The 27,049-nt window shown below is 40.9% G+C and overlaps 3 protein-coding genes and 1 long non-coding RNA gene across 4 annotated transcripts in view; 2 read left to right on the top strand and 2 right to left on the bottom strand.

Annotated features, from left to right (window-relative positions):
* The window catches only part of LOC134674322 (serine/threonine-protein kinase Tao), a 31,541-nt gene extending 23,673 nt beyond the window's left edge, over positions 1-7,868 (top strand). The window contains exons 18-22 of the mRNA XM_063532347.1: positions 183-284; positions 790-924; positions 2,338-2,496; positions 3,459-3,577; positions 4,465-7,868. Coding sequence (XP_063388417.1) covers positions 183-284; positions 790-924; positions 2,338-2,496; positions 3,459-3,577; positions 4,465-4,588 — 639 coding nt within the window. The 3' untranslated portion in view covers positions 4,589-7,868. The remainder of the gene's footprint in view (positions 1-182; positions 285-789; positions 925-2,337; positions 2,497-3,458; positions 3,578-4,464) is intronic.
* Positions 7,869-15,211: 7,343 nt separating this feature from the next.
* LOC134674729 (uncharacterized) overlaps positions 15,212-27,049 on the bottom strand; it is an 83,879-nt gene continuing 72,041 nt past the window's right edge. The window contains exon 2 of the long non-coding RNA XR_010099660.1: positions 15,212-15,819. This is a non-coding gene — a long non-coding RNA (uncharacterized LOC134674729). The remainder of the gene's footprint in view (positions 15,820-27,049) is intronic.
* Positions 17,413-26,462, bottom strand: LOC134674721 (protein NipSnap). Its single transcript, XM_063532848.1, has 6 exons — positions 26,312-26,462; positions 26,050-26,232; positions 24,708-24,876; positions 23,770-23,903; positions 22,733-22,866; positions 17,413-17,604 (listed from the first exon to the last, which is right to left on the bottom strand). The coding sequence occupies exons 1-6, from the start codon at positions 26,365-26,367 to the stop codon at positions 17,456-17,458; spliced, it is 825 nt and encodes a 274-aa protein (XP_063388918.1). The 5' UTR covers positions 26,368-26,462; the 3' UTR covers positions 17,413-17,455.
* LOC134674927 (uncharacterized) lies at positions 17,716-21,596 on the top strand. The gene is made up of 2 exons (XM_063533087.1): positions 17,716-18,721; positions 21,571-21,596. The coding sequence occupies exons 1-2, from the start codon at positions 17,902-17,904 to the stop codon at positions 21,582-21,584; spliced, it is 834 nt and encodes a 277-aa protein (XP_063389157.1). The 5' UTR covers positions 17,716-17,901; the 3' UTR covers positions 21,585-21,596.

The following is a 27,049-nucleotide window of genomic DNA, read 5'->3' as shown; positions in this document are numbered from 1 at the left end:
TGCCGCTATAACAACAAATACTAAAAAGTACGGAACCCTCGGTGGGCGAGTACGACTCGCACTTATCCGTTTTTTATGCGTACAATTTTGAGGGACATGTGTGCTTTCATTTTAAGTTCACATAGTGTTACGACCTTTTAAACACATACATATCTAATAAATGTTTTCTTTATTTTCACCAGCAAAAAGAGATGCAAATTCGCAAACAGTTTCGAGAAACGTGCAAGATCCAGACGCGTCAGTACAAGGCCCTCAAGGCGCAGATTTTACAAATGACAGCCAAGGTATGTATTGACATATTTGTTTGTGTAGACTTTAGTGGCTTTGTCATACAGTTTGATTACGCGTTCGCCTCATTCATTCATTCATTTTTCAATTCCAATAATTGAGTCGGACACGGATTTACGTGTTCTCGGAGTACACAAGTGGTGGTTGGTGTTCTGCCTGTCCAATTTCTTGGTCCAATGTGCATTGCGTCTCAATCTCTCGCTAAGCAAAATGTGAGACGCAGATACACATTGGAAAAAAAATCGGACAGGTGGAATACCACCCACATGTCGTAAGTCATAACATAATGACTAGTTCGATCCTTACTATTAAGTTTAGAGTCGGACCAAGGACTAACATAGCATTTGAATGACGAAGTGTGGCCGTGTCATAATTAATGTCAAATATCTATGAAAATATAACGCTTACAACGACACTATGTCCTTTGTTCAAAGTTAGCGTAGACGGACTCTACTTTGTTGTTATGAGTTTTAAAATATAATTGGTATTTTATATTTACAGGAACAACAAAAAGAAGTGATAAAGTCGCTGAAGGACGAGAAGCGGCGCAAGCTAGTACTGCTGGGCGAACAGTACGACCAGAGCATCAGCGAGATGCTGCAGAAACAGACGGTGCGGCTCGACGAGAGCCAGATGGTGAGGATTTGTTTATATACCTTCTAGTGACGACAAGCTAAAGAAGTGATAAAGTTGCTGAAGGACGACAAGCGGCACAAGCTAGTACTGCTGGGCGAACAGTACGACCAGTGCATCAGCGAGATGCTGCAGAAATAGACGGTGCGGCTCGACGAGAGCCAGATGGTGAGGATTTGTTTATATACCCCTTCTAGTGACGACAAGCTAAAGAAGTGATAAAGTTGCTGAAGGACGACAAGCGGCACAAGCTAGTACTGCTGGGCGAACAGTACGACCAGAGCATCAGCGAGATGCTGCAGAAACAGACGGTGCGGCTCGACGAGAGCCAGATGGTGAGGATTTGTTTATATACCCCTTCTAGTGACGACAAGCTAAAGAAGTGATAAAGTTGCTGAAGGACGACAAGCGGCACAAGCTAGTACTGCTGGGCGAACAGTACGACCAGTGCATCAGCGAGATGCTGCAGAAATAGACGGTGCGGCTCGACGAGAGCCAGATGGTGAGGATTTGTTTATATACCCCTTCTAGTGACGACAAGCTAAAGAAGTGATAAAGTTGCTGAAGGACGACAAGCGGCACAAGCTAGTACTGCTGGGCGAACAGTACGACCAGTGCATCAGCGAGATGCTGCAGAAATAGACGGTGCGGCTCGACGAGAGCCAGATGGTGAGGATTTGTTTATATACCCCTTCTAGTGACGACAAGCTAAAGAAGTGATAAAGTTGCTGAAGGACGACAAGCGGCACAAGCTAGTACTGCTGGGCGAACAGTACGACCAGAGCATCAGCGAGATGCTGCAGAAACAGACGGTGCGGCTCGACGAGAGCCAGATGGTGAGGATTTGTTTGTATACCCCTTTTAGTGACGACAAACTAAATTAACACTTACGTTTTGTTAGTAAAGTTTGCTTTTGGGTAAAGAGCAAACTTGTGAAATTTGAAACATATTAGGTTAATATTGCACAGATTTACTGGCCCGAAAGGTCGGCACGGCTAAGGCAATGCCGTGCGAATAAGTGTCGATCCAGTCTTTTCAAATTGATAGTAAAACGCTCACTGAAGGCAGAGGCTGTCGGCGTTGTTCTTAATTTTATTGCCAATAAATATAATGTACTAGACATTATATTTATTGGCAAGTCAGCTCTTTTCGGTGCTCATGGACACTAACACTACCCAAGGACCGCTTCGAGTATGCACGCTCGACGTTGACGTCTACCGCCCTACATTCGTTGATCGTGCGCGCTTCGAGACCGAGGCAAAACCGCCCAGGTTTTCATGTAGCAAAATCGTTTTGATAGTTCGAAAAAAGAAATCGTGAAGCTTGTCGGAATGCATGAAGGTCCATATTGAGCTATAGCCGCGCGCGTCAGTTGACTTTTTCGGTCATAGAGTTAACTGTAAATATCTGTTTTAGATGGAGTGCGAGCAGCTGAAGATGCAGCTGGAGCACGAGCTGGACATGCTGACGGCATACCAGAGCAAGAGCAAGATGCAGGCGGAGGCGCAGCGCAACCGCGAGCGCCGCGAGCTCGAGGAGCGCGTCGCCGTGCGCCGCGCGCTGCTGGAGCAGAAGGTACCTCCCACCACGCAGCCTCACACTAGCAGCTGGAGATGCAGCTGGAGCACGAGCTGGACATGCTGACGGCATACCAGAGCAAGAGCAAGATGCAGGCGGAGGCGCAGCGCAACCGCGAGCGCCGCGAGCTCGAGAAGCGCGTCGCCGTGCGCCGCGCGCTGCTGGAGCAGAAGGTACCTCCCACCACGCAGCCTCACACTAGCAGCTGGAGATGCAGCTGGAGCACGAGCTGGACATGCTGACGGCGTACCAGAGCAAGAGCAAGATGCAGGCGGAGGCGCAGCGCAACCGCGAGCGCCGCGAGCTTTATCAGTTTTAGGCTTGGAGGATATAACCAAACGAAGTAGCCATTAACAAGCGTTACCCTCTGTCGACCACCTGACGATTCCTTTAATATCTGTGCTGTGACTGCACAATCTGTCCGCGGCCAAGTGTTTCGTAAAGGAGCAAAAATACAGCTAGTACAGTGTGGTAGCTGTGACTTTGACTAGTTCAGCTCTCTGTGCCGCCCCAAGCTAAACGATTCCTTACTTTCTAATTAACATATTCATTGCCACCCAGCCAGGCCACAAAGATTTCGTCATATAAAGCAATAGTACCACGATCCCGACTATCGGGTCGTCCGGCCTGGGAACGAAATCATAAAATACCCGATAGTCGGGTTTCCGGCACTGAATTTGTTAACACTGAACACCCCTTGTCTATTCAGTATTTGATCGAAATATAAAATATGAATTTACCAGTTTCAAAGTCTATTACTTGTATTGTGATACACACTTGATATATGATTATCTCGGCATCTTTGATAATTAAGCGTTTTCTACTTATTCTGTCAGCGCATGTAAAGGTGGTATTCCACCTGTCCAATGTCATCGCGTCTCACTCTCATTAAGCAGAATGTGAGACGCAATACATATTGAACAGACGGAATACCACCCTAATACAATTTTGCTTGTTAGATGGAAATGGAGAGCGCGCAGTTCCTGGCGGAGCGCGCCGAGCGCACGCGCATGCTGCACGAGCGCCACGAGCGCGAGCTCGACCACTTCGACAACGAGTCCGCCCGCCTCGGCTTCAGGTAAACTAAACACTACACACCATTTACATTATTATCAGAACTACATTCTTCTTCCTCGCGTTATCCCGGCATTTTTGCCACGGCTCACATAGGAGCCTGGGGTCCGCTTAACAACTAATCCCATGATTTGACGTAGGCACTAGTTTTTACGAAAGCGACTGCCATCTGACCATCTAACCCAGAGGGGAAACTAGGTCTTATTGGGATTATTTAGTCCGGTTTCCTCACGATGTTTTCCTTCACCGAAAAGCGACTAGTAAATATCAAATGATACTTCGTACATAAGTACCGAAAAACTCAGTGGTACGAGCCGGGGTTTGAACCCGCGACCTCCGGATTGCAAGTCGCACGCTCTTACCGCTAGGCCACCAGCGCTTTAATTATCACAACTACATTATCAGGGATTAATGAAAAAAAAAAACAATATTAATATATTAGGAAGGGTTGCACTTCGATAAAAATGTTTTAAAATGCTTTATGGATACTACTAAATCTGCTTAAATGACCATACATTACATATCGTTGCCATATCATAAAATTGATTACTTTATAATATGGTTAGGTTCGGTTTGACTTTTTCATGATTAATATTGATTTATTGGAAACATACATGATGTGGCCAACCAATCATTGCATCAAATAATTGCCACATCCTGAAATGATCAATTCTAAGATTTGGCCAAGACATACGCAACCGAATAAAGCCTCTCATATGTGCAGTCACCATCAGATATATCGGAGCGGCCAAGGTGTTCACAATAACTGAGCACGCGCTCTAACTCCCTGACAATAGAGGCGTGTTCAGATATTTATGAACACCTTGGCCGCTCCGATTTATCTGATGGCGATTGTACGGCAAAATGGTAAAATCCTTATTTGGTCCACAGCGCGATGGCGATCGCGGAGGGCAGCCGGGACGGGTTCGGCGACGAGGAGCAGTCGCTCTCGGGCTCCATGCTCTCGCTCGCACACTCCAACTCCTCCGCCTCCTTCCCCGCCGGCTCGCTCTAACGGGGCGGCCGCGTCCCACACCCCACACCCCACCCCGCCCCATCCAACACACATGCTTTTGCCAGAAGCAAATGAGGTATCTTGTTGCCATTATATTTGTGTCGGCGCATATCAAACGTGAGTCCATGGAAGATATCGCATTTTGTAAGGATTTTGGTACGTCTGATGTGCACCGACACTTTCTTTGCCAAATTCCCCTGTCCTCGGACAGTTATTATTAGCGAAGTGACAAATATTTTTATTTATAGTTTTATTGGCGGTCGTAGGAGTAGGAGTTAATCGAGTCAGTGACGGCTGAAGGCCTATCGTTCTGTTTGCAGAACGTATCGTCAGTATCGTGTATGTGCTTTTGGCAAGAGCATAGTAGATTCATATCCCCATTTTATTACTGAGACTGTCCAGCCCTCCCTAGGAAAGAGTATGGAAATGTTAATATCTATGTATAAAAATGACTATTCCAAATTGTTACGCTGTTATTTGGCAACGTTGCCGACGCTTTGTTTGTGATTATGATGTTTTTTGTTATGTCTTCCAATTGTCGCAGTATTCGTAGTCGAGGAGGATGGTTCGGGAGGGCATTTCCTATTCTACATTATTTAAGTTTATGCACTCCATAATTAAATAATTATATCTTAATAGATGCGACGACGCGGCTCCGGCTCAATAGGACAATCCGTTTATTCTAACACTAGTTTATAGCATGTTTAATATTACAGGTTTATTCGGTTTCTAATACTGCAAAGTTAGCGTGTACATCAGTGGTGTACGCTTACCTCTCGCCGGGGCCGCGGTGTGTGTGACGAGTGCCGACAGAATGCTGATATTTAAATTGTGCAGTCGTGTGAGAATGAAACGCTTTTATATTAGACATTTTACGCAGTAGGGCGGGTCCGTTGGTCTCCCGGGCGCGCTGTCACGGCTGTTCATTAGAGTTTAGCGAGGTCCAGTGATACATGTACCATGTGATATCGACCTTCGCAGGCGACTCGGTGTTTTGAGTCCGTTATGTGAATAAATCATTCGGAATATACCTATAAACGATCTCTTAGTCGTAAGAAAATTAATACTGTTTTCTTAAAATCAATTTTACTAGGATACGATTAGACCGTCCATCTATAAAAAAAGCAATATTTTTAAATGCGTCAGATCAACGGAGCCCGGCCTAGTAGAGGGCATGATTAAACTAAAAACTTAGTACTCCTGATCTACTTGTACGATACGTAGTTTACTAAGTTTACATAGTGGTTGAGGTAATTTTTCGAATCTTATTACTCTGTGAAGAGTAAGAAAATTTCTAAAAATACCGGTGATCATGTGAAATAATATTTTAAGGTAAAGTTTGTAGTCGGAGAGTCGTTGCGCTGATCGAAAGCTACGCTTGAAGTGTAGCCATGGCATTATTAGAAGACGTAGGCCACCCGAGCCCCGCCCGAGCCAACGAACGGAAACAATATACAACACAACAAACAAACATTAGATAGTCAAAATTATAATGTTCATATCATTAGTTTTTACTTTAGGAACAATTTTTGCATGTAATTTATTGTAAGTTAAATTCTTTAACAATTGAACTGATATGCTTTTGCCTGAGTTAGTTTTATATCTAGGGATCTTTGTGACGGTGCGACTGGCATCGTGTTCGCTTTATTAGATTTTAATTGTTTAATGCTTTATTAAAACGTTACAAAAACGCAGGTGCTCAGCAAAGAATAGTGTAACCGACTGCCGATTGAGTTTGTAAATATAATAAAGTATTTATATGACGTTTGTACTGCGCAAGCACGCGTTTGCCTTACTGTGGTGGCTGAGGGCTCGGCGTTTGTATATAGAGAACAATAATATATGTGTAACTATTATACATAGTTGGTTACTTTTGTAAGGTGCGCGTGTGTGTACATTATATTGTGGAGGCGACGGGCCGAGCGGCCCGCTCTAGTGCTATTTTCTTTATTTAGTGTCCTAATAACTATTGTATTGTCAACTAAGCTTACCAGTCATGTATGTATAGACGATTGATATAATTAATTTAACGCCGATTTTAGTCATAAACATCCAAATTTAGTTTATGATATTTTAAATATATCTCGTTTTATTTTCTTCCCACATCGCTTGTAAACATCACATGGCGGAAACCACTTGTATTATTTTATGGAAGGTTAATTAGAAAATTTTACTGACGACCTAAGCGAAGTAGATATTTAATTCGTATAATGTTTGAAAAAGACTTGCAATAATTTAATCAAATTTCAGTGCATAACGCCGTAAACTTGTGGATCAAGTAATTATTACGTATGGCGTTGGGCATCCTAGAGAACTTTAATAATATCCTAGCCTCCCCTCCTGAACTGACCAAGTAAATGACAATAATCTCTAGACACAGCCTTACTCCACTCGTCATCCTGACTGTACATAAGAATAAGGCCAACATGGGCGAATTGTAATTAGAGATGGGATTCCGGACTCCGGAAGAACCTCATTTAGTCACGTCAAAATTCGTCGTTTAAATTAAAATATAGCAAAAGTCAATAGCCAATCAATGCACAGCCACTGGCCTCTGCTTTCCATTCGTGATATATATGCTAGGTCGTTATAGAGCGCGACTCAAGCCGTAAACACATTTCGAACAGAAGCACACCGGAATTGAATTATAAGAAGCTGTATTTTCGCTTTGGAGCAGTAGACCGGCATACGTTAGGGACGTAGTGGCTCGCTGTTAGTGCTCAGCCGGAGTGCCATGCTACAAGGACCTTTTATACCCGATATTGACACAAATTATTATTATTTATTTACATGACACGAAGTCGCGATATTCTTAGTGCATCGGCGGAAGGCGTGAGTATAGTCGCGTAGGCTCTTTCCTGTTCAACCTCCCACCCTTAGCTGTTCTCAAATTAGATGTTTATCATCCTTCAACCCTCACGACTTTCAACAAATTACTAAATATTACGATATAGAAGTACCAAACTCGTAGTTAGCGATCACGTATTATGTACATTGTAACAAAATGTTTTTTTTTATATTTTACCATTGTATAGTCGTTTATCTTATCAATCACCGATAGGTAGTTAGCAATATTTGACCGAGGTGAGACAAGGCGGGCGCGGCCGCGGCCAGCGCCGGCCGTTGTTGTTTTCATTTTATTTTTTGTTATATATTTAAATAACACAATCGACTTGTAGTTTTAATAATTATTATCATTATAATTATTATTATATTGTAATATAATCTTATTAATGAAAAAATCAAACTGAAAATAAAAAATAATAGAAAGAAATTAAAATGTGTACTTATTTTTATTCCTTTTCTTCGCCGTATCACAGAATAAATAACAGTACTAGGTACAAAAGACTCACTCTCTAACAAACCGCGTCTGTTCAGGACAGATATGGCCGCTAGGTGGCGACAGCGCCACGCGCGGCTTATAGCTATAATAGACACCAAAATTGGTTTTGAATGGATGTACAGTCAGCAGCAGAAGTCGCTATACACTCCAGGTGCTCAAAGAGAGGTAAACGTTTAAACTGTCAAAAAGTTGTTGACTGTCATGGAAGTATTTACTTGTGAGCGCTCAACGTGTCACAAATATGTTAACAGTCGCTATTCATTAATTTCTACACTTACAACAAGTCATTGATACCTTAGCTGTCAAAAAACCAATGGTATCTAAGCGGTCAACGTGTCAAATATATCTGAACAATATGGAAAAATAGACTTTAAAGCATACAAGTATGGTCGAATATTGAATAAAAGATAGCCATGCTAATTTCAGGTAAAGCGTTTTGACAATCATCGAAAGCAGTACAGTCTTGTCATCACATACATCTATCTCACGTTTTGCCCTTCAACCATTTGACAGGAGCCTCTCGGTCAACTTACTGCAAACTATTTCTTTTAACAGAATCGTCAAGACGAATGACACATAGCAAAAGCTAACTGAAGCCGAATTTAGAGCCAATTGTCAAGCCACGTTGTGGTCTTGTTACCAAGGTGTTTGCTTTTCAAAGCAGAGACCGCGGGTTCAAATCTCAGTCGCACGCACCTAGAGATTACAGCTTTTTGTTTTTTTTTTGGATTTCATTTCTATTATTAATTTGTGTCTTCTGGTTTTATGTTAATTTCGCATTAGTTTATATAATTTTTAGTGTTCCGTACAAAACTTTGTTTACGGAACACTTATGGGATCACTTCGGTCTTGCAAATCAGTTAAATACGTTTTTCTCAGAGACCGTTTGACATAGATACCTAAAATTTGGAACAGTTATAGCAATTACCACCACTCATATTGTAAATAAGTCAAAACTGCTTATTTCTTATTAAAGGGGGAAATTTAGGGGGTTGAGAGGGGTAGGCTGAAACTTTTTTCATTTGTAAGAATCGTGTGGGGCATTAGAAAGCTTGCAAAAAATTGAGTCGATGGACTGATTTTGACTTCATTTTAGACTGCAATAGTTTCGTCAAAAAATGCATTTAAAGTTCCAAGTTTTCATACAAAAATTTTCACCTCTGTCCTGGCGATTTTCGCGAAAACTATAGCTAACAGGCAGCTGACCAGTCAATACCCAACTTAAAGAAGCATGGAGACTGCGGGAAAATTATCCGTTTATCTTTATTAGTTTTTCAACTGCAGCTTGACCTTTGGTTGCTTAGGGCTAGCTAACTGATGCTTACACTGGTCAATTCATATTATGTCGCGTATTATGTCAATATGTCACTGATTTTAATTCCAAGAACTCCGGCACTATTTATCTCGCGGCGACGGCGACAAAAATCGAACCGAAGGTCACTTTTCCGAAGGACCAAATATTGTAATATATCGCAGACAATTCACTGCGCGCACTGCGATGAAAAAGTCAACGATTTGTTCATTCTCAACATGGATTTCGTACCAGTCGCTTGTCATGAAACGTGTCTTTAATATGCGATTGCTGTATGACTTTGAGCATTTATAACACAAAGGTGATCCCCGTTTATTTCCATAATTAAATGGTCAACATCTAGCGTCCCATTTTGAGACTCTATTGGAGATGCAGGTGCCGAGATGTTGGGGTTTGGAGAGCGAAATGCCGACTGAGGTCCGGCCGGGGTGCGATTTTATTATCATAGTGCGCGTGGGGCCATGCAACTCCGCATGCTGCAATTCACTTTGCGACAATCGCGTCGCGAACAATCGCGGAAAAATGTGACAAATCACAATTTTAAAATCGCTGCGATTTTTTTGTCGCAAATGCGCGCACTAACATATAAACACATACGTTGCATTTCTGCGACAAAATTATCGCAAAAAATCGTGGTGCGCGCTTGGCCTTACTCTAAATTATTATAATACATCAAGCATTCGCGAGATGCTCGACTTCGGTATTCAAACACAAAGCAATAGTACAAGAATCTAACTAAATGCAAAGGCCGAAGGAGCGATTCGAAGATCCGAAGCGTCCGACAGACGCGCGCCTCCCGTAACTTTTCCAAGTATTTTTAAGTACAAGTGTCTAAGTCGCAAGATCCAAAGGCTGAAGTCGCATTGGGCCGAAAGCCCGAAGCATCCAGGAGGTCAGTTCTAAACACAGGTAATTAATACAAGTGTCTAAATGCGAAGGCCGGAGGCCGAGCTCCGCGTAGGGCCGAAGGCCCGAAGCCTGCAAGATGTCAGTGGTTAAACACAGAACTGACTTCGGGCTTTCGGCCCTACGCGGAGCTCGGCCTTCGGCCTTCGCATTTAGATACTTATACTATTGTTCTGTGTTTAAGTACTAACATCCTGGACGCTTCGGGCCTTTGGGCTACGCGGAGGTCGGCCTTTGGCCTTCACATTTAGACACTTGTACTATTGCTCTGTGCTAAAGCGATGACATTTTGCTAAAGCTTGGCCTTCGGCCTTCGCACTTAGACACTTTGTACTATTGTTCTGTGTGTGTAGTTGAATACGGTATCCTAAAAACAGGCAAACAACCTCTGTAAAATGTAACGATGCGAGCGGTACGGCTACCATCAGTTTGGCATTGACATAAACGCTACCGTGGGCGTGAACGTAATTTAATTTCTATGCATCTCGCTCGTACTGACATATTAGTGCGAAAGAGATATACATACCTATAGGAAGTAAATTACGTTCACGATATCGTTTATGTCAATGCCAAACTGATGGTAGCCGTACGGAACACTAAATGCCTCGAGCTATCTCGGGCTTGGCCAAATTATTGAAGATAATGTCACATGTAGCGTATGTACGACTTTCTATCAGGACGTTGTAGGTTTGAACCCGCAGTGGGCGTTACTTAGATTACTCCTGTGCGGAATGCCATTTGATATTTCCTACTCAAAAATCACGTTTGTTGTATGGGAGCCCCACTTAAATCTTTATTTTATTCTGTTTTTAGTATTTCTTGTTACTTATAATAGCGTCAACAGAAATACATCATTTGTGAAAATTTGAACTGTCTAGCTATCACGGTTCCTGAGATACAGCCTGGTGACAGACGGACGGACGGACGGATGTCGATGGACAGACGGACGAACAGCAGAGTCTTAGTAATAGGGTCCCGTTTTACCCTTTGGGTACGGAACCCTAAAAATGGCTGGTCTCTTCGATATGAAAACAATGCATTTTATTAATTTCAGACATCATGTTTCATAGTAACATTTATTGCTTAAGACCTACACAATCGATATCTAAATAGAAATAGTCTTAGTTTTATTTTTCAAAACGTTCGGGGTTCGATTCCCGAGCTGAGTACACATTTTTTTTAATGTATGAATGCAGTTTTTCGTGTTACTAAAATCGATAACATGATTCCTAAGAAGAGATCGGTGTATATCGTATAGTATCAGATTTTCCCATACTGGCCGATCTAAATGGGCTACCCTGTATAGTATATTTTACTACAATAACTAAGTGGGCTAAATAAATATATTAACATAGGTATATAATATGATCAACGGTTTGGAAGAACAGCTGCATATGACAGTTAAAATAAAAAAACCGACCATTCTAGTAGAACCTACTTATTTATTGTATAAGTTTGACACTTAGATTAATAACGATAAAATACTTCTTTAAGAAAGGAGGTGTCAATTCGTAGTGCTACAGTATTTATTTTAAAGTTAAACAGATAAAATGTTGATGCTTAGTTACCATTGAAATAACAACTGCTTAGCAACTGGTGGCACCCTGGCTGCTGACGTACGTGATTGGCAGTGCGTGTAGGTATTAATGACAGCAGCTTGAATTTGATTGCTTAGTTACCACTGACTTTTTAACCGTTATTGTCATTGTGATTAAATAAGGGTGTATGTGTTAAAGAAAAACTCAGAAGTTAAGGTATTTGTGACGAACTGGAAGCCTACGTGAAAATGACATCTTAGATGTCCTTATTTTTGTGACGATTGAAGTGTATATGTTTTCTTGGACACCTTGCCCGCTCAGTTATATCTGCTGCTGACTGTACCTTTAGCTACCTGTAGCAATGCGAGGAAATCACGGAGTGAGTCACGCCTGGCCGCATCTCTAAAAAAAACCGGGCAAGTGCGAGTCGGACTCGCGCACGAAGGGTTCCGTACCATAAAGCAAAAAATAAAAACGGAAAAAAATGCAAAAAGAAAACGGTCACCCATCCAAGTACAGTCAGCAGCAGATATACCTGAGCGCGCAAGGTGTCCAAGAAAACATATACACTTCAATCGTCACAAAAATAAGGACATCTAAGTTGTCATTTTAGCGTAGGCTTTCAGTTCGTCACATATATCTTAACTTCTGAGTTTTTTTTTAACACATACACCCTTATTTAATCACAATGACAATAACGGTTAGAAAGCCAGTGGTAACTAAGCACTCAAATTCAAGCTGCTGTCATTAATACCTACACGCACTGCCAATCAAGTACGTCAGCAGCCAGGGTGCCACCAGTTGCTAAGCAGTTATTATTTCAATGGTAACTAAGCATCAACATTTTATCAGTTTAACTTTTAAAAAAATACTGTAGCAACTACGAATTTACACCTCCTTTCTTAAAGAAGTATTTTATCGTCAAGTGTCAAACTTAGACAATAAATAAGTAGGTTCTACGATAATGATCGGTTTTTTTATTTTAACTGTCATAGGCGGCCGTTCTTCCTTCCAAACCGTAGAGCATACTCATACTCATACTCATACTCATTTATTTATAATATAATTACATATTACACGTCAAAAATGGAAATTAAATTAGATAAATTAAGTTACAATTATAGTTATTATGTTACAATAATACAATTACATTATTATTACAGTTTTGGTTGGTATACCTAAATAAGTGTGTCAAATATTATTACAATTGTGATGATAGTGTTAATTAAATTTGTTTCATAAAAAAATATTATCTAAAATGTCAACTTGATTATAAATTATAAAAGTCATTTAGACTGTAAAAGGCACGCGAGAGGAGCCATTTCTTTAGTTGGCGCGTGAATGAGTTGATGGATTTTATCGTGGTGATGTCCTGCGGTAATTTGTTATACACTTTGGGCCCCAGTACGTGCATGGTTTTGGAGGACTTAGTCAGTCGGTGGCTGGCGGGAAGCAGGCGTTCTTTGCTTCCTAGACGGGTACGGGTGAGCTTGCTAGTATTGAAAGTGTGTTTGTGTGTGTGTACGTGTTTGGCGATGTTAAATATGTATTGTGATGGTAGTGTGAGTATGTTATTTTGTATAAAGAGTTGTTTTGCTGGGAACCATATTATATGTTAATATATTTATTTAGCCCGCTTACTATTTTAGTACTATATAGTACTAAAATACGATGCTCCGAATCGATCAAAGAAAGAAGGAAAAATAATAGAATTGAAACTTAACGTTCACTGTCCCAATCTGACATGTAAACCTTATGGCTTTGTAATAGAGGCTAGCCGTGGGCCCACGTGAGGAGCACGGGCAGTAAAGGTGTTAAGCATATCCAACTATGACTCCTCTCTTTATTTTGTTGGTTGGACTCATGATCCGGAAGAAGGGTGCCTCCTCTTCTATAGATGTACCTATGCGATAAAACCATCACTGCCATGCATATACCTACGTAATATGCTAACTGTTGATCATAGGAATGAGGAATTTTGTTTTTACAACTTAGCAGAGAGGATAGAGTATACGGAGGTATACATTATGTATCAGAACGAAAGGCCAAGAAAGAGACCCATTAATGTTTAGGTCATACTGAGCAACTTTTACTATGGGACCAACCCCGAAACCCCGGAAAAAAAATTTACTCTCCCATAGAAAATTTCAACATCAGACCAGCAAAGTGTTTGAAACTTCCAATTATTTTTCCGCGTTTTCGGGGTTGGTCCCATAGTAAAAGTGGTTCAGTGTGACCTAAACTTTAATGGGTCTCTTTCTTGGCCTTTCGTTCTGATATATACTTACTGTATATCTTTGAACTTATTGTTAGTATAACCTAGCAGTAAACATCAAATGGCATTCCGCACAGGAGTAATCTAAGGAACGCCCACTGCGGTTTCAAACCTACAACGTCCTGTTAGAAAGTCGTACATACCTTCAAAAAACATATAAACGTATGCGAAATTAATATAAAACTACAAATTAATAATAGAAATGAAAGCCAAAAAAAAAGCTGTAATCTCTAACTAGGTGCGTCCGACTGAGATTTGAACCCGCGGTCTCTGCTTTGAAAAGCAAACACCTTGGTAACAAGACCACAACGTGGCTTGACAATTGGCTCTAAATTCGGCTTCAGTTAGCTTTCGGTATGTGTCACTCATTCGTTTTGATGATTCTATTCAATAAAATAAATAGTTTGCAGTAAGTTGACTGACAGGCCCCTGTCAATGGTTGAAGGGCAAAACGTGAGATAGATGTATGTGATGACAAGACTGTACTGCTTTCGATGATTGTCAAAACGCTTTACCTGAAATTAGCACAGCTCTTATTCATTCAACATACGACCATACATGTCGACGCTGATCATGAATAGTGACACAAAACAAAATGAAATGCCATTCGACTTTAAACCTTACCACTAAAAGATAGAATATTAAATGCAATAGCATTTCATTTTTAGTTGTACCACTGTTCATAATAAGCAACGATGTATGCTTGAAACGTCTATTTTTCCATATTGTTCAGATATATTTGACACGTTGACCGCTTAGATACCAGTGGTTTTTTGACAGCTAAGGTATCAATGATTTGTTGCAAGTGTATAAATTAATGAATAGCGACTGTTAAGATAATTTGTGACATGTTGAGCGCTCACAAGTAAGTAAATGCTACCATGACAGTCAACAACTTTTTGACAGTTTAAACGTTTACCTCTCTGTGAGCACCTGGAGAGTATAGCGACTTCTGCTGCTGACTGTACTGACCACGCCCGACGTTGCTTAACTTTGGTCAAAAATCACGTTTGCTGTATGGGAGCCCCACTTAAATCTTTATTTTATTCTGTTTTTAGTATTTGTTGTTACAGCGGCAACAGAAATACATCAATTACATCATCTGTAAAAATGTCAACTGTCTAGCTATCACGGTTCGTGAGATACAGCCTGGTGACAGACAGACGGACGCACAGCGAAGTCTTAGTAATAGGGTCCCGTTTTACCCTTTGGGTACGGAACCCTAAAAATTATGAAAAACAACAATGGATTCGTCAAAAAGACGTTTAATAATATTGACAAATAATATTTTACATAATGGCTTAGATAAATATACAAAAAAAGGTTTGCATCTATTATCTAATAAAAAGTAATTGTGCTTAGAGTAAATAAAGAGCAAGGATTTCATTTACAGTAACAAGCAATTGCACTTAAACGTAATCTATATCTTATAAAAATAAAATGCAAACTGCATCCCTGACTCATAATTTCATTATAACTTCAGGATATTTTCGTCAGTACGGTGTTTAGAATATTTACACAGAATGGAACATCAATAGAACAGTTGGAACAATCTTAGATATTGTAGAAGTAGTCAGTTTTAGTGTGTATTGTTATAGTATAAAAATTGGTCGAAATCGCTCGAGTATTTACAACAGAATCCTTAGGACTAGCCACGCTCGTTTAGTTTCAAATGCATCAGAAAATGGAATAACGTTTAGGCTCCAAAATGATAGCAATTCATATTAGGTTGCAAATTTGTTAACAACTATTGTGTTTATGTTAGTCATTTGCTTACTAACACTAGATTTTTAGTTTACACGTTTAACGCAAATAGTATTAGTAAGACTGAAAACTACGAAGTCTATCAAAATAGCTCTATAAGTATCCAGAGATTTAGAAACATGTAAATATTTTCTCAATTCAGAGGGCTATTTTTGCCACAGAAAAATGCCTTGAAATGCTTTTTCGAACGCAGAAAGTATCGACTTGAACCAGTTAACTGTTTTGATAATTATGTTTCATGATCTTTAATTTATAACTGTAATACAAATCTATGTAAAATTGCTACCAAAAACAACTGAACTGTAGTTCATTCGCTTTAAGAATGCAGTCATCATTGTCCGCCGGCCTAGCGAAGCTTCTTTCCTAATTAAAAAGTATGCCTTCAACTGGTGACTGTGAACTTGACTTTGGCAAGACTCGGAAGTGGTAAGACTGGCGAACGATGATGATTTTACTGCAATCTTAACGCGTACGAACTAAAATCCAGAATTATGGTCAGTATTAGTTGCACTAGGTGGCGCTGGCAGTGTATGCTCTTAACTCTTTTGAATGCTTTTGTTTATAATAATACCAGTATTTGTTACCTAAAGTTCTACATAGTATATCAAGATGTTTGTAATAATAATTGAGGTTGCACTTAGAACTAAATTTAGAGGCCGAGATATGTCACTTTCTTCTCTTTGGAGTGAATGCTATGAATTTCACAGCTAATGTAAAATAATGCCGAACAGCGCCATCTAGTTCAGCTGTTCCTTTTGTTCTTAGACTTTATTAAAGGGTGGTATTCCACCTGTCCTATGTCATTGCCTCTAACTCTGTCATTAAAGCAAAATGTGAGGCGCAATATGGGACAAAGAAATTGGATAGGTGGAATACAACCCAAAGTCATATTTCCTCGCCCTTTTAATTTTACGTGCAACCTCATGTTTTTGATCTAGGTATATCTTTACATGCATGTTCGTAAGAGCTTATTTAGACGATGCGAGAATTGCCGGTTTTGATCGGTCAGTTAAATTGGACGTAACCAATAGGGACCCTGCGCGTTGGAGGGTCTGCCATCTTGTAGCCTGAATCGAAAACATATGTGCACATGTACATTGTCAAAGTAAGTGCTACTGCTACTATCTACCATTCTCGTCGGTACGTTTCCTTGTAGGTTCTGCCATCTTGTCGGATACATCGGAAGCACAAACGACACATTTACGCCTCGCGCCAAAAATCTGACGGGTCCTATGCTGCCCCTATAATTCATGCACGGGGCATATAGTCCGCATCAACAAAAATCGCATGGGAGTTCGCGCGCCGTCTAAGGGCTGATTTAGACGGCGCGTGAACTCGCATTGGATTTTATCAAGTTACATTGCAGACTGTTGGTTACGTCCAATTTAACCGACTTACCACTGATCAAAGACCTCAATGTAAATCAGCCCTAAGGGTCGGTTGCACCAAATCGTCTGTCACCGTTAAAGCGTTAAATTTTATTGTATGGAAAGTTTAGATCTCTACTGCGTGACATTGATCAGTCTATTAACTTTGGTTGGTGCAGCTGGCCCTAAATGAGCTCTAAGCCCTCCCCCACATCTAGCGTCTTTCGAGCGTCGGCGTCTGGTCAGCGCTATGGAAAATGACGTCGCTGCGCAGTTGCGTCGAGCAGCGGCCATAGAGTTGTAGACGCCGACGCTCGAAAGACGCTAGATGTAGGGGGCCCTAAATATCCGGTGGTAGGGCGTTACTGGGTAGGCGAGAACTCCGTGGGCTCGAGGATGCGGCAGTGCATCTCGCGGATGAGCGGCACGGTGTAGGCGACGCACTCGTCCCAGCCCGGGTTGCGCCAGGTGCGGTCGCGAGTCTCACGGCGCGCTTGCAGGTCCTTGTAGCCTGAGGGTTTAAATATTTGTTAACCCTTTATAAGGCATACGGGTGTCAGGAATTATGCAAAATTGAACCCTATCTCTTTGAAATAAAGTTCAAAATCAGGTGGGAAATTGTAGTATTTTGGTAATGTAGGTAGCTCGTAAAAATATGTCAAATGTCAGTTTGCCGTGAAATACATGACCGTTACGTTGCTATCCGAGTGTTTTAATTCTAATTAAATCCCAAACACAATAATTGGCGACGAGAAGTACCTAACGCGTTATAATAAGTGATAAACTAGTGGAATAATAGTTAAAAACGATGGCGGCGAGCGCTAACGTGATTTATGGCGGCAATCTCACGTTCGACCACAACGCGCAAGAATGGAGGATTTTTAAGGAGCGGTTTGAAGCGATGTGTTTTGCAAATGATTTGACGGACACCACCGACAAAGCGGGCACAAAGCGGCGTTCCATACTCCTTACGACGTTTGTGGAAGAAACTTACCGCGTTGCAAAAGATTTGGTGTATCCAAATACGTTGAACACCATTGAATATTCTACCCTCCTTGAAAAGCTGGATGCTCATTTTGAGTCACCTAGGTGTTCGTTTGCTGAACGATATAAATTTTATAAAGCGGAGCAACGGACCGGTGAAGATTTGGGGGAGTGGGCAGCGCGAGTGCGAAGTTTGGCACAGTTCTGCGGGTTTACGACGGAGCTCGACACAGCGCTGCGGGATCGTTTCGTTCTCGGGCTCGAGAACGCTAAAGAACGAGAGAAGTTGTTTGCGGAGAGCGTGGACAAGCTGACTTTTAGCAAGGCGTTACATCTGGCGCAGGCTACTCGCAGCGCCCGGCAGGGCCTGCAAGCGACCGGCTCGGCCAGGCAGGCGGCGGGAGCCAGCGGCGGCGAGGTGTTCGCGGTGCGCGCGGCCGCCGCGCCCTCCCAACCAAACAAGTCTAATAATACAAGACAAGCCTGTGCAGTATGCGGATACAAAAACCATACCAAGGACAAGTGCCGTTACATTAATTACTCGTGTAAAAAGTGCAACACTAAAGGACACCTAAGTAGGATGTGTAAAATGAGTGATAAAAAGTTTAATTTCATTGCTGAGGAAACCGATGACATACATGAAGGTATCGTAGATGTTTATTTATATAGTATCAGATGTGATAACGGGGAGCCTATGCAGCAGGTGGTGTCGATGGCTAACGAGAGCGTATTATGCGAGGTAGACAGTGGAAGCGCTGTCTCAGTGCTACCTGTTAGTGTTTATGACGAGTTATTTAAAGGAAAATATGCCTTAAAGAGATCCAACGTACGATTAAACTGTTATAATGGTAGCAAAATATTTCCTTTAGGCCGAGTTTTATTACCGATTACTTTTGAAAGTAGAACAGAGGAAATTGACATGTTTATTATCGAGGATACAGCGGATCAGCCAATTTTGTTAGGAAGAGATTTCATTAGCAAATTTGATTTACATCTGTGCAGTAAGAATTGTAATCATTTGAATAGCGAGGATGACGTCATCCGGTCATTAAAGGATAAGTACTCGAAAGTTTTTTCTAACGAGTTGGGCAGGTTTAATAAATATAAAATAAATCTAAAACTTAAAGAGGATGCGCAATTTAAATTTTTCAAACCTCGAACCGTGCCCTTGGCTTTAAAACCTAAAGTCGAGGAGGAACTAAATAGATTGGTTGATTTAGGTATTTTGGAAAAGGTTAGTCATTCCGATATGGCCACACCCATTGTCCCTGTTTTACGGCCCGACGGTAATATACGAATTTGCGGTGACTATTCCGTGACCTTGAATAAATCACTGTTTATCGATAACTATCCATTACCGCGTATCGAAGACCTATTTTCTAGGTTGCATGGGGGGGAAGAATTCTCGAAATTGGATTTATCTAGGGCATATAACCAGTGTGAGCTCGATGAGGCATCAAAGAAATTGACGTGTATAAACACACACAAAGGGCTTTATTGTTACACACGCCTCGTTTTTGGCTTATCCTCTGCGCCGTGTATTTTTCAGCAAATTATCGAAAAATTACTTTCGGGAATCGACGGCATTTGCATTTTTCTCGACGATGTACTTATAACTGGACCGACCCGAAAAATACACGTCGAGAGGCTCGAGCAAGTCCTTAGTCGACTTAATGACGCCGGTTTGTGTTTAAAACAGGATAAATGCGAGTTATTTAGGAGTTCTGTAGAATACTTAGGGTTTGTAATCGATAAAGATGGATTACATAAATCCAAAAATAAAGTTCAAGCCATTCTTAATGCTAAAAGTCCGAAAAATGTATCTGAGCTTCAATCTTTTCTAGGTTTGTTAAATTACTATCGGGCATTCGTACCTAATGCTTCGGGTATTTTAAACCCGTTGTATGCGTTGCTAAAAAAAGATTGTAAATGGTATTGGGGCGTCGAACAAGAGGAGTCATTTGTGCGAATAAAAAAGGAGTTAGCGAGTGAGCGAATGTTAGCACACTACAACCCGGATTACGTCACGATTTTGACCACGGATGCCGGACCGGCGGCTTTAGGGGCTATTTTAGCTCAAAAACAGCCGGACGGCTCCGAGCGCGTTGTCGCTTATGCCTCCCGCTCGCTCACGCCCAGCGAAAAAAACTATGCTCAGATACAAAAAGAAGCGGCATCATTAATTTTTGGAATAAAGAAATTCCATTATTATTTGTACGGCAGATCGGTACCTTTTGTTTTAAGAACGGACCACAAACCCTTAGTATCAATTTTCGGATCCAAAAAAGGTGTTCCCGAATTAGCAGCAAATCGGTTGCAGCGTTATGCTATATTTCTGTCGGCTTATAACTATGAGATCGAATATGTAAAAAGCGAGCATAACGTTGCAGATTACTTGTCTAGGGCCACACTGGATGAAACGCAAGGGTGTCCCGAAGGAGATATAGTTGATAGGGCAACATACATAAATTTTATATCTGATTCGTTGAAACCAGTTACGGCGAAAGATATTTGTTTAGCAACAAAAAAAGATGCGGTATTGTTGCGCGTTAAGTTTTATATAGAAAATGGGTGGCCACGGAAATTGAAGGATAATGACTTAAAAATGTTTTTTAACTGTCGTACAGAGTTGACTTTAGAAGAAGGCTGTATTTTGCGCGGCCATAAAGTTGTCATACCTTCCATTTTCCGGGAGCAACTTTTGAATGAGTTGCATGATTCTCATCTAGGTGTGGTAAAAACTAAATCGGAAGCAAGGAAACGAATGTGGTGGCCTAATATAGACCAGCACATTGAACAAAAAATTGGGTCATGTAGCGTGTGCATTACACTAAGAAACGCCCCGGCGCGGTCTCCGCTAGTTTCGTGGCCGTACCCGGCACGCTGGGAGCGCGTGCACCTGGACATGTGCGCGGTGCAGAGTCGGCAGTTCCTTATCGCCGTAGATGCGCATTCCAAGTGGGTCGAGTGTTATGTAATGACACAGACGGACACCGCTAGTGTAATTATGAAATTAGCAGACATGTTTAGTAGATTTGGACTTGTTCGCACCCTGGTTACAGATAATGCCTCAAATTTTTGTTCTACGTTGTTTACAGAGTTTTGTACGTTAAATGAAATTAAACATATAACAATTGCACCTTATCACCCGAATTCGAACGGCCAAGCCGAAAATAGTGTAAAATTCGTAAAAAAAGGCATAAAGGCAATACTTGCGCAAAATCCGTCTCAGTCTAGTTTTAATATTAAATTAAGTAAATTATTGTTCGACTATAGGAACTCGACTCATTGTACTACTGGATTCTCACCGGCTCAGCTGTTGCTAGGCCGATCGTTACGCTCTCGACACGACTTGCTGCGTGCGCCGCGCGGTACCGACGCCGACGCTAGTACTCACGCCGGCGCCGACGCCGACGCCGACGCCGACACCCAAGCTCCTCGCCTTCCGTTGTCATTGGCTTCCTCGGCTAATCAAAATGTTATCTCCAAACAGATCTCACAATGTAAACAATACGGCGGCGGGCAGAGAAAATGTAATTTTAAACGGGGCGATAATGTTTTAGTAAAATCATTTTTTAAGAATGGTACTAAGTATACATGGAAACGAGGTACTATTGAGAATAAAGTGGGATCCAGAATGTATATCGTAAATATAATGGACTTGAAAATAAAAGTAAAGAAACACGTCGACCAATTGTTACATTACAAAGGCTGTGACGACACCAACGAGTCCGATTCCGAAGGCGACGTTCCGATATTGCAAAACGACGACGACGCCCAGGACGACAACGTCGAGGACGCGCAAACCGACACACCTCTGCCTGAAGAGCAAGAAGCTGTCGAGCTGGCGGAGAGCGGCGTGGCGAATCCCCACGACACGTCTCCGGACACGTCTTTCGAGAGTGTCGCTTCATCTGTCAGCTCTCCGCAGAGACAATCAGTGCAAGAGAACACAGATACAATAATGTCGTCAGATTGTCCGTTGGAGGTTATAGAGGCGGACGACAACGATGTTGAGCCTGACGCTCCGACTGAAGATCATGGCCTAGTCGACCTTGACAACAGGCGACAACGGCCAATAAGGAGTACCGGGAACAAGGACGTTAATTATAAAATTTAATGGACCTTAAAATTATAAAACGATTGTACTAAGTAGGTAATTAATGTATTCTCTAGTGATTAAGTACTAAAACTGTTTTTGTTTTGGATTTTTTTGGAAATATATTCCCTCTGCCTTATAAAGGCTTAATTTAGGGAGCGTGGGTGGACTGTAGGTTTAAACCTTTTGGACGCTAATGACCGATAAATCAACACCGCACGTCCAACGCTAAAGACGGATTAATCGGTCACAGACCACAGAGCAACAAAGACTTACGTGCATATGCATAAATAAAGTTCAATTTCAGTTTTGACACTTCGGTGACGTGGCGTCCGACTAACAGCTTTTGTGTTTGACACAATTAGCATGGGATAATGTGTGAAAGCCGAAGCTACAAAATATATCAAATTCAAATTCAATAAAAAATTCAAAAAAATATCCACACAGAACGAGCTGTATCCTCGCGACCCTGTGTGGACCCACCTATTGACTTGCTGACTGTACTGACATTTTTTAATCACCTAAAGATACAGACTATAGGTTACATTACACTTACACCAAATATGATGAACATTGTAAAGTCTGCCGATCTGTGAGAAGTATCCAGCGAAGGCCTCGTTCTGCGCGCGCCTGAAGGACAGACCGCGAGCCCAGTTGTTGCCCCATTCGATCATGGTGCCTGGCTTCAAGCTGTTAAGAAAACATATTTGTTGTGTGTGTACAGTGAAATGTAAAAATATGGGTGCACTCATACTCAAAAATATTTCCCATAGCTCTTATATCAGCGAAAGAACTATGAGACATATTTTTGAGTATGTTGTATGCACCAATATTACATTTTTACACTTTACTGTATACGGCAGCCCGACCACGGAAGATATCTTTACGGTACAGGAAGAAGCACAAGTGTCTAACAGGGTGAGGTATTCAAAATGACACACACACTCTTTATTTTCGTAACAATAAAGCTTTAGTACAAATTTACGCCTCGGCTAGTCTGTGGCCATGAGTAAACCCATTCATAATAATAAAAAAAAAATATTTTGAACACCTGACCCTTGGCTACTTCTGCAGCTCTAACCCTACATAAACTTGAAATAAATTGAACGGGTGAGAAATGTGTAGAAACCTGCCCAAATAATAATTAGAACTTAGCCGCTAATCAGACTATTAATTATTTAAACGACCTTTATTACATGACACACTCAGGGCGGTGAATTCGATGCCCCAGGTGGCAGGTGTTTGTGGTACGAACCGAAGGCGAGGACCATAAATATGCGATCTGGGGCTTTACGTATTACCGCCCGTGGTTTGTCTAGTGGCTTCTCTACACGATGGGCCAACTCCGGCCACTCCAAGGGACGCATTTATCCGTTAGAGGGAGTAAGTGATATTGCTATCTCATTCTACCGCATGTCTGCGTCCCTTCGAGTGGCCGGCGTTGGCCCATCGTGTAGAGGAGCCATAAAGTTCGTCTTGCCTTGGCCAGGAAGTGAGATTTTCTCCTCGCGAAGCGGGCAGAAAATCCCACTTGCGGCCTAGGGTGACGTAAAAGACATTCACGTTCTTTATAGTATTGTGTAGTTATAGTACCTGTAAGACCGTATTTCATAGATGTTGCTGGGCTCGCGGGGCTCTCCTGACGGCCAGAAGCTGAAGGCGAGCAAGTACTGCAAATGCCTCGAGCGGACGTAGCCCCCACGTTCTTTCTCCAGTGCCGAGTACTCCTGGACGAATGAAAAGAAAAAGTTAGATTTTTTATTTTTAGTACTTAGTTCATTGTGGAACTGCCTTTTTTGTAAAGATAGAAGGACCACCATCAATCAGGTAAGAGTGTTGCCATGTACAAATGATGTGCAGGGGGGGGGGTCATTTAAATCTGCAGCTTACTGTTTTACATGATTCACATTGACTTGTCTATTTTCTGACATCTTTGATTTAGCAGCATTCCAACTATGTCAATTACGAATGCTGTTCTTAATACCTACTAGCAACTCGCTCCGGCTTCGCACGGGTTAGCAAATTATACACCTAAACCTTCCTCAAGTATCACTCTATTGATAGGTGAAAACCGCATGAAAATCTGTTCAGTAGTTTTTGAGTTTATCGCGAACAAACATAAAAGCACACAAATGAAAGAAGCGCCTGGCGTCCGTTGGCTCGTTGGGTGGACGACATCCGGAAAATTGCGGGTCACTTCTGGATGAGATTAGCTCAGGACCGGGACAAGTGGCGTACTAGAAGAGAGACCTATGCTCAGCAGTGGGCGATAAAGGGCTGATATGATGATGATGATTGGGTTGTCCGATTCGTTTTTCGTCAATTTCTTAAATTAGTCCTATTCTGCTCTCGTCACTCATTCTACATTAAAAGCCACCGACGATTGTGATGAATGTAGAATGAGTGACGGAAGCAGAATAGGACTAATTTAAGAAGTTGACGAAAAACTAATGGGACGACCAAAGACGATACCCACAGATGGTAGAGTGAAGTGCTTTAAACAGAACTTCGTGTAAACCATAATTACTTACAGGGGACTCCTTGAATAAAATCTTTGCTTTGTCTATCTTCTCGAATCCTCCAGTGTAACGCCAGAGGTGCAGCGCCTGGTCCATGTCTCCGACAGACACCGTCCATGATCCAACCAACTCGCATCCTAGCTCCTCTTTGTGAGAGTGGACAAACTCTGATGAAGTTTTGCTATAACACATATGTAAGATTACATAGGTACGGTTGTCATCAGATATATATTGTAGTGGCAATAACAAGGTGTTTAAAAATACAGTCTGACAAAAAAGAGTAGTAATTAAAAAGTGGCAATACTGTAGTGTTGTCCCGGTTTCTTATATAAATTGGTTTGAAAGGGACGACACTACTCTTTTTTGTCAGACTATATCTTCATCTGCATTTGCCTTTTTTATCAATAATGATCGTAAAGTACATGTTATTTGTTAAGATAATTTTAAGCACCTTCACCGCTTAGATATATCTAATGGCATCTGTACTGATGAAATTACTATTTTTACATATTATAGTTATCAATTTGTACACAAACTTGTGGGTATGTTTGTTATAACTCATTGGCATAGGTATAATTAAGGTTTAAGAATTAAATGGCTAAAACCTGATATGTTTAAGAACCTTACACAGTTAACTGGCATTTGTACATGTTTTTTTGCAATTATATAAGGTTTACCAATAGCCAGTTAAGAGTGTTGCTTGTAGAACTTAAAACATTATGCTATTATCATCCATAACTTGCTAAATATTGCAGTTAGAGCTAGTACAAAGCCACTCTGTACGAAATTGGCAAGCGACAGACTGCAAGTGTCACCATAATATAAAAAAAGAACAAAAAATATTATGGCTATACTGGGTCAAGCAAATCTTGTTATATTTAATTATTTAAAAAAATTGCATACATGCATTTTTTTTTCTATCAGTACAGGGTTTTCCAAAGTGCCATTTGATCTTACTATACTCTTTGGTGCCAGCACATTTATGAAATAAAATTAACAAAAGTCTTGTCAAAACATACTGTCTAATAAAAATAGAACTCTTTCATGTTTGTATTTGTTTGCATACTGAAACAAGTGACTACAAATTAAAACATTTGATTTAACAAACACATTTAGCTGTGATAGTTTTATGGACATGGTATTTACATGGTGTAGCTATGTGATATTGGACCGTAAAGGTCAAGTATCTATTGATAACATAATGGTAAACAATTTAGCGCGTTATCGCCGCTGCTAATCTAATAATATATAAAGTATGTTCTATTTGCAGAATGTTGCATAACAGCACTATCTCTTTGTTGCTAACGGCCAGTATACTACTTTTACTTATGTAAGATAGGTGGGGCATACGTACTAGTTCTTCAAATATTTATCTACACTGTCCGGTCTAATATTGTGCGTATGAAGCGCATATACAATCTCCTTGTCACTTAGCATACGACTGTGAGACTCCTTCGTTGGCTCTATCTTCCGCACCAACAGCTTGGACAGCCAGCCATCTTCAGCATTTAGTTTTGCTCCACTGGTAGAGATCAATCTACAAAAATAACTTGCACTATACACAGATGTTCCAAATATAAACCGGGCCACTTGACATGGGCAACAGCGGAAAATACCTAGCATTCTTCGGAATTGCCGATCCCAAACTTAAAATCCTATTTACAGAATTCATTTAGAAGTAAATATGTCTCACTCCGAAGACGATAACTCGGACTTCGACTTTTAGGAGGCTAGACCGTAACTTGTTATCAATTTAATTGACAAAATCACTTGAAGGTTATCTGAATATTTTTGGAGAAACGGCGACATCTATGGAGTAATATGAACATGTACCCCCATGAAAGATTGAAAAGTTTCCCTGGGAGCTTGCATACCATGTTACAATGTTATTTCAGCGTGTATTTATTTAATTCTAATGACAATAATAATTATTAAAATCGTAAAACTTGTTTATTATGGGATAAAAAACCTAGGTGTCAGGTCTAATATGCAATAAAAAGAACAAAAAAATGTTTCCATTGCGCGCAAGATACGATTCATTAGATAAATAAACAAACTTTGAACTTTGATTTTGAACTCAAAATCATAGGTTTGAAGATTTTAATATGTTTTATTTAATATATTTAGATAGATTTGTGGTACTTTTAGAGATTATAAATCAATTTTGTATTATTTACCTTATGTTTTCTCTAACAAAAATCAACGTACAAAGGAACGTAAAGTATAGCGTTTTTGACGTTCAACTTTTTGCTTTGGCAATTGTCAATTTGTCAATTTCCAATTAGCGTTTAATCTTTTTTATATTGATAAAGAAATATAGTAAAAAGTGTAGTACGCTTCCTGCGGTGATAAGC

Source organism: Cydia fagiglandana, chromosome 20 (assembly GCF_963556715.1).
Source record: "Cydia fagiglandana chromosome 20, ilCydFagi1.1, whole genome shotgun sequence".
NCBI classification, from domain to species: domain Eukaryota; kingdom Metazoa; phylum Arthropoda; class Insecta; order Lepidoptera; family Tortricidae; genus Cydia; species Cydia fagiglandana.
The sequence above is the reverse complement of the archived record's forward strand: the minus strand, read 5'-3'. Positions and strand labels throughout refer to the sequence as shown.

What these genes read in the sequence shown, in the direction of transcription:
- LOC134674927 (XM_063533087.1), top strand. Translation starts at nt 17,902, where the DNA reads ATGGCGGCGAGCGCTAACGTGATTTATGGCGGCAATCTCACGTTCGAC.
- LOC134674721 (XM_063532848.1), bottom strand. Translation starts at nt 26,367, where the DNA reads ATGAATTCTGTAAATAGGATTTTAAGTTTGGGATCGGCAATTCCGAAG. An exon ending in TTTTATTCAAGGAGTCCCCT is followed by an intron (nt 23,904 to 24,707) that starts GTAAGTAATTAT and finishes TCATTCGTCCAG; the next exon opens with GAGTACTCGGCACTGGAGAA. An exon ending in TATGAAATACGGTCTTACAG is followed by an intron (nt 22,867 to 23,769) that starts GTACTATAACTA and finishes TTTTCTTAACAG; the next exon opens with CTTGAAGCCAGGCACCATGA.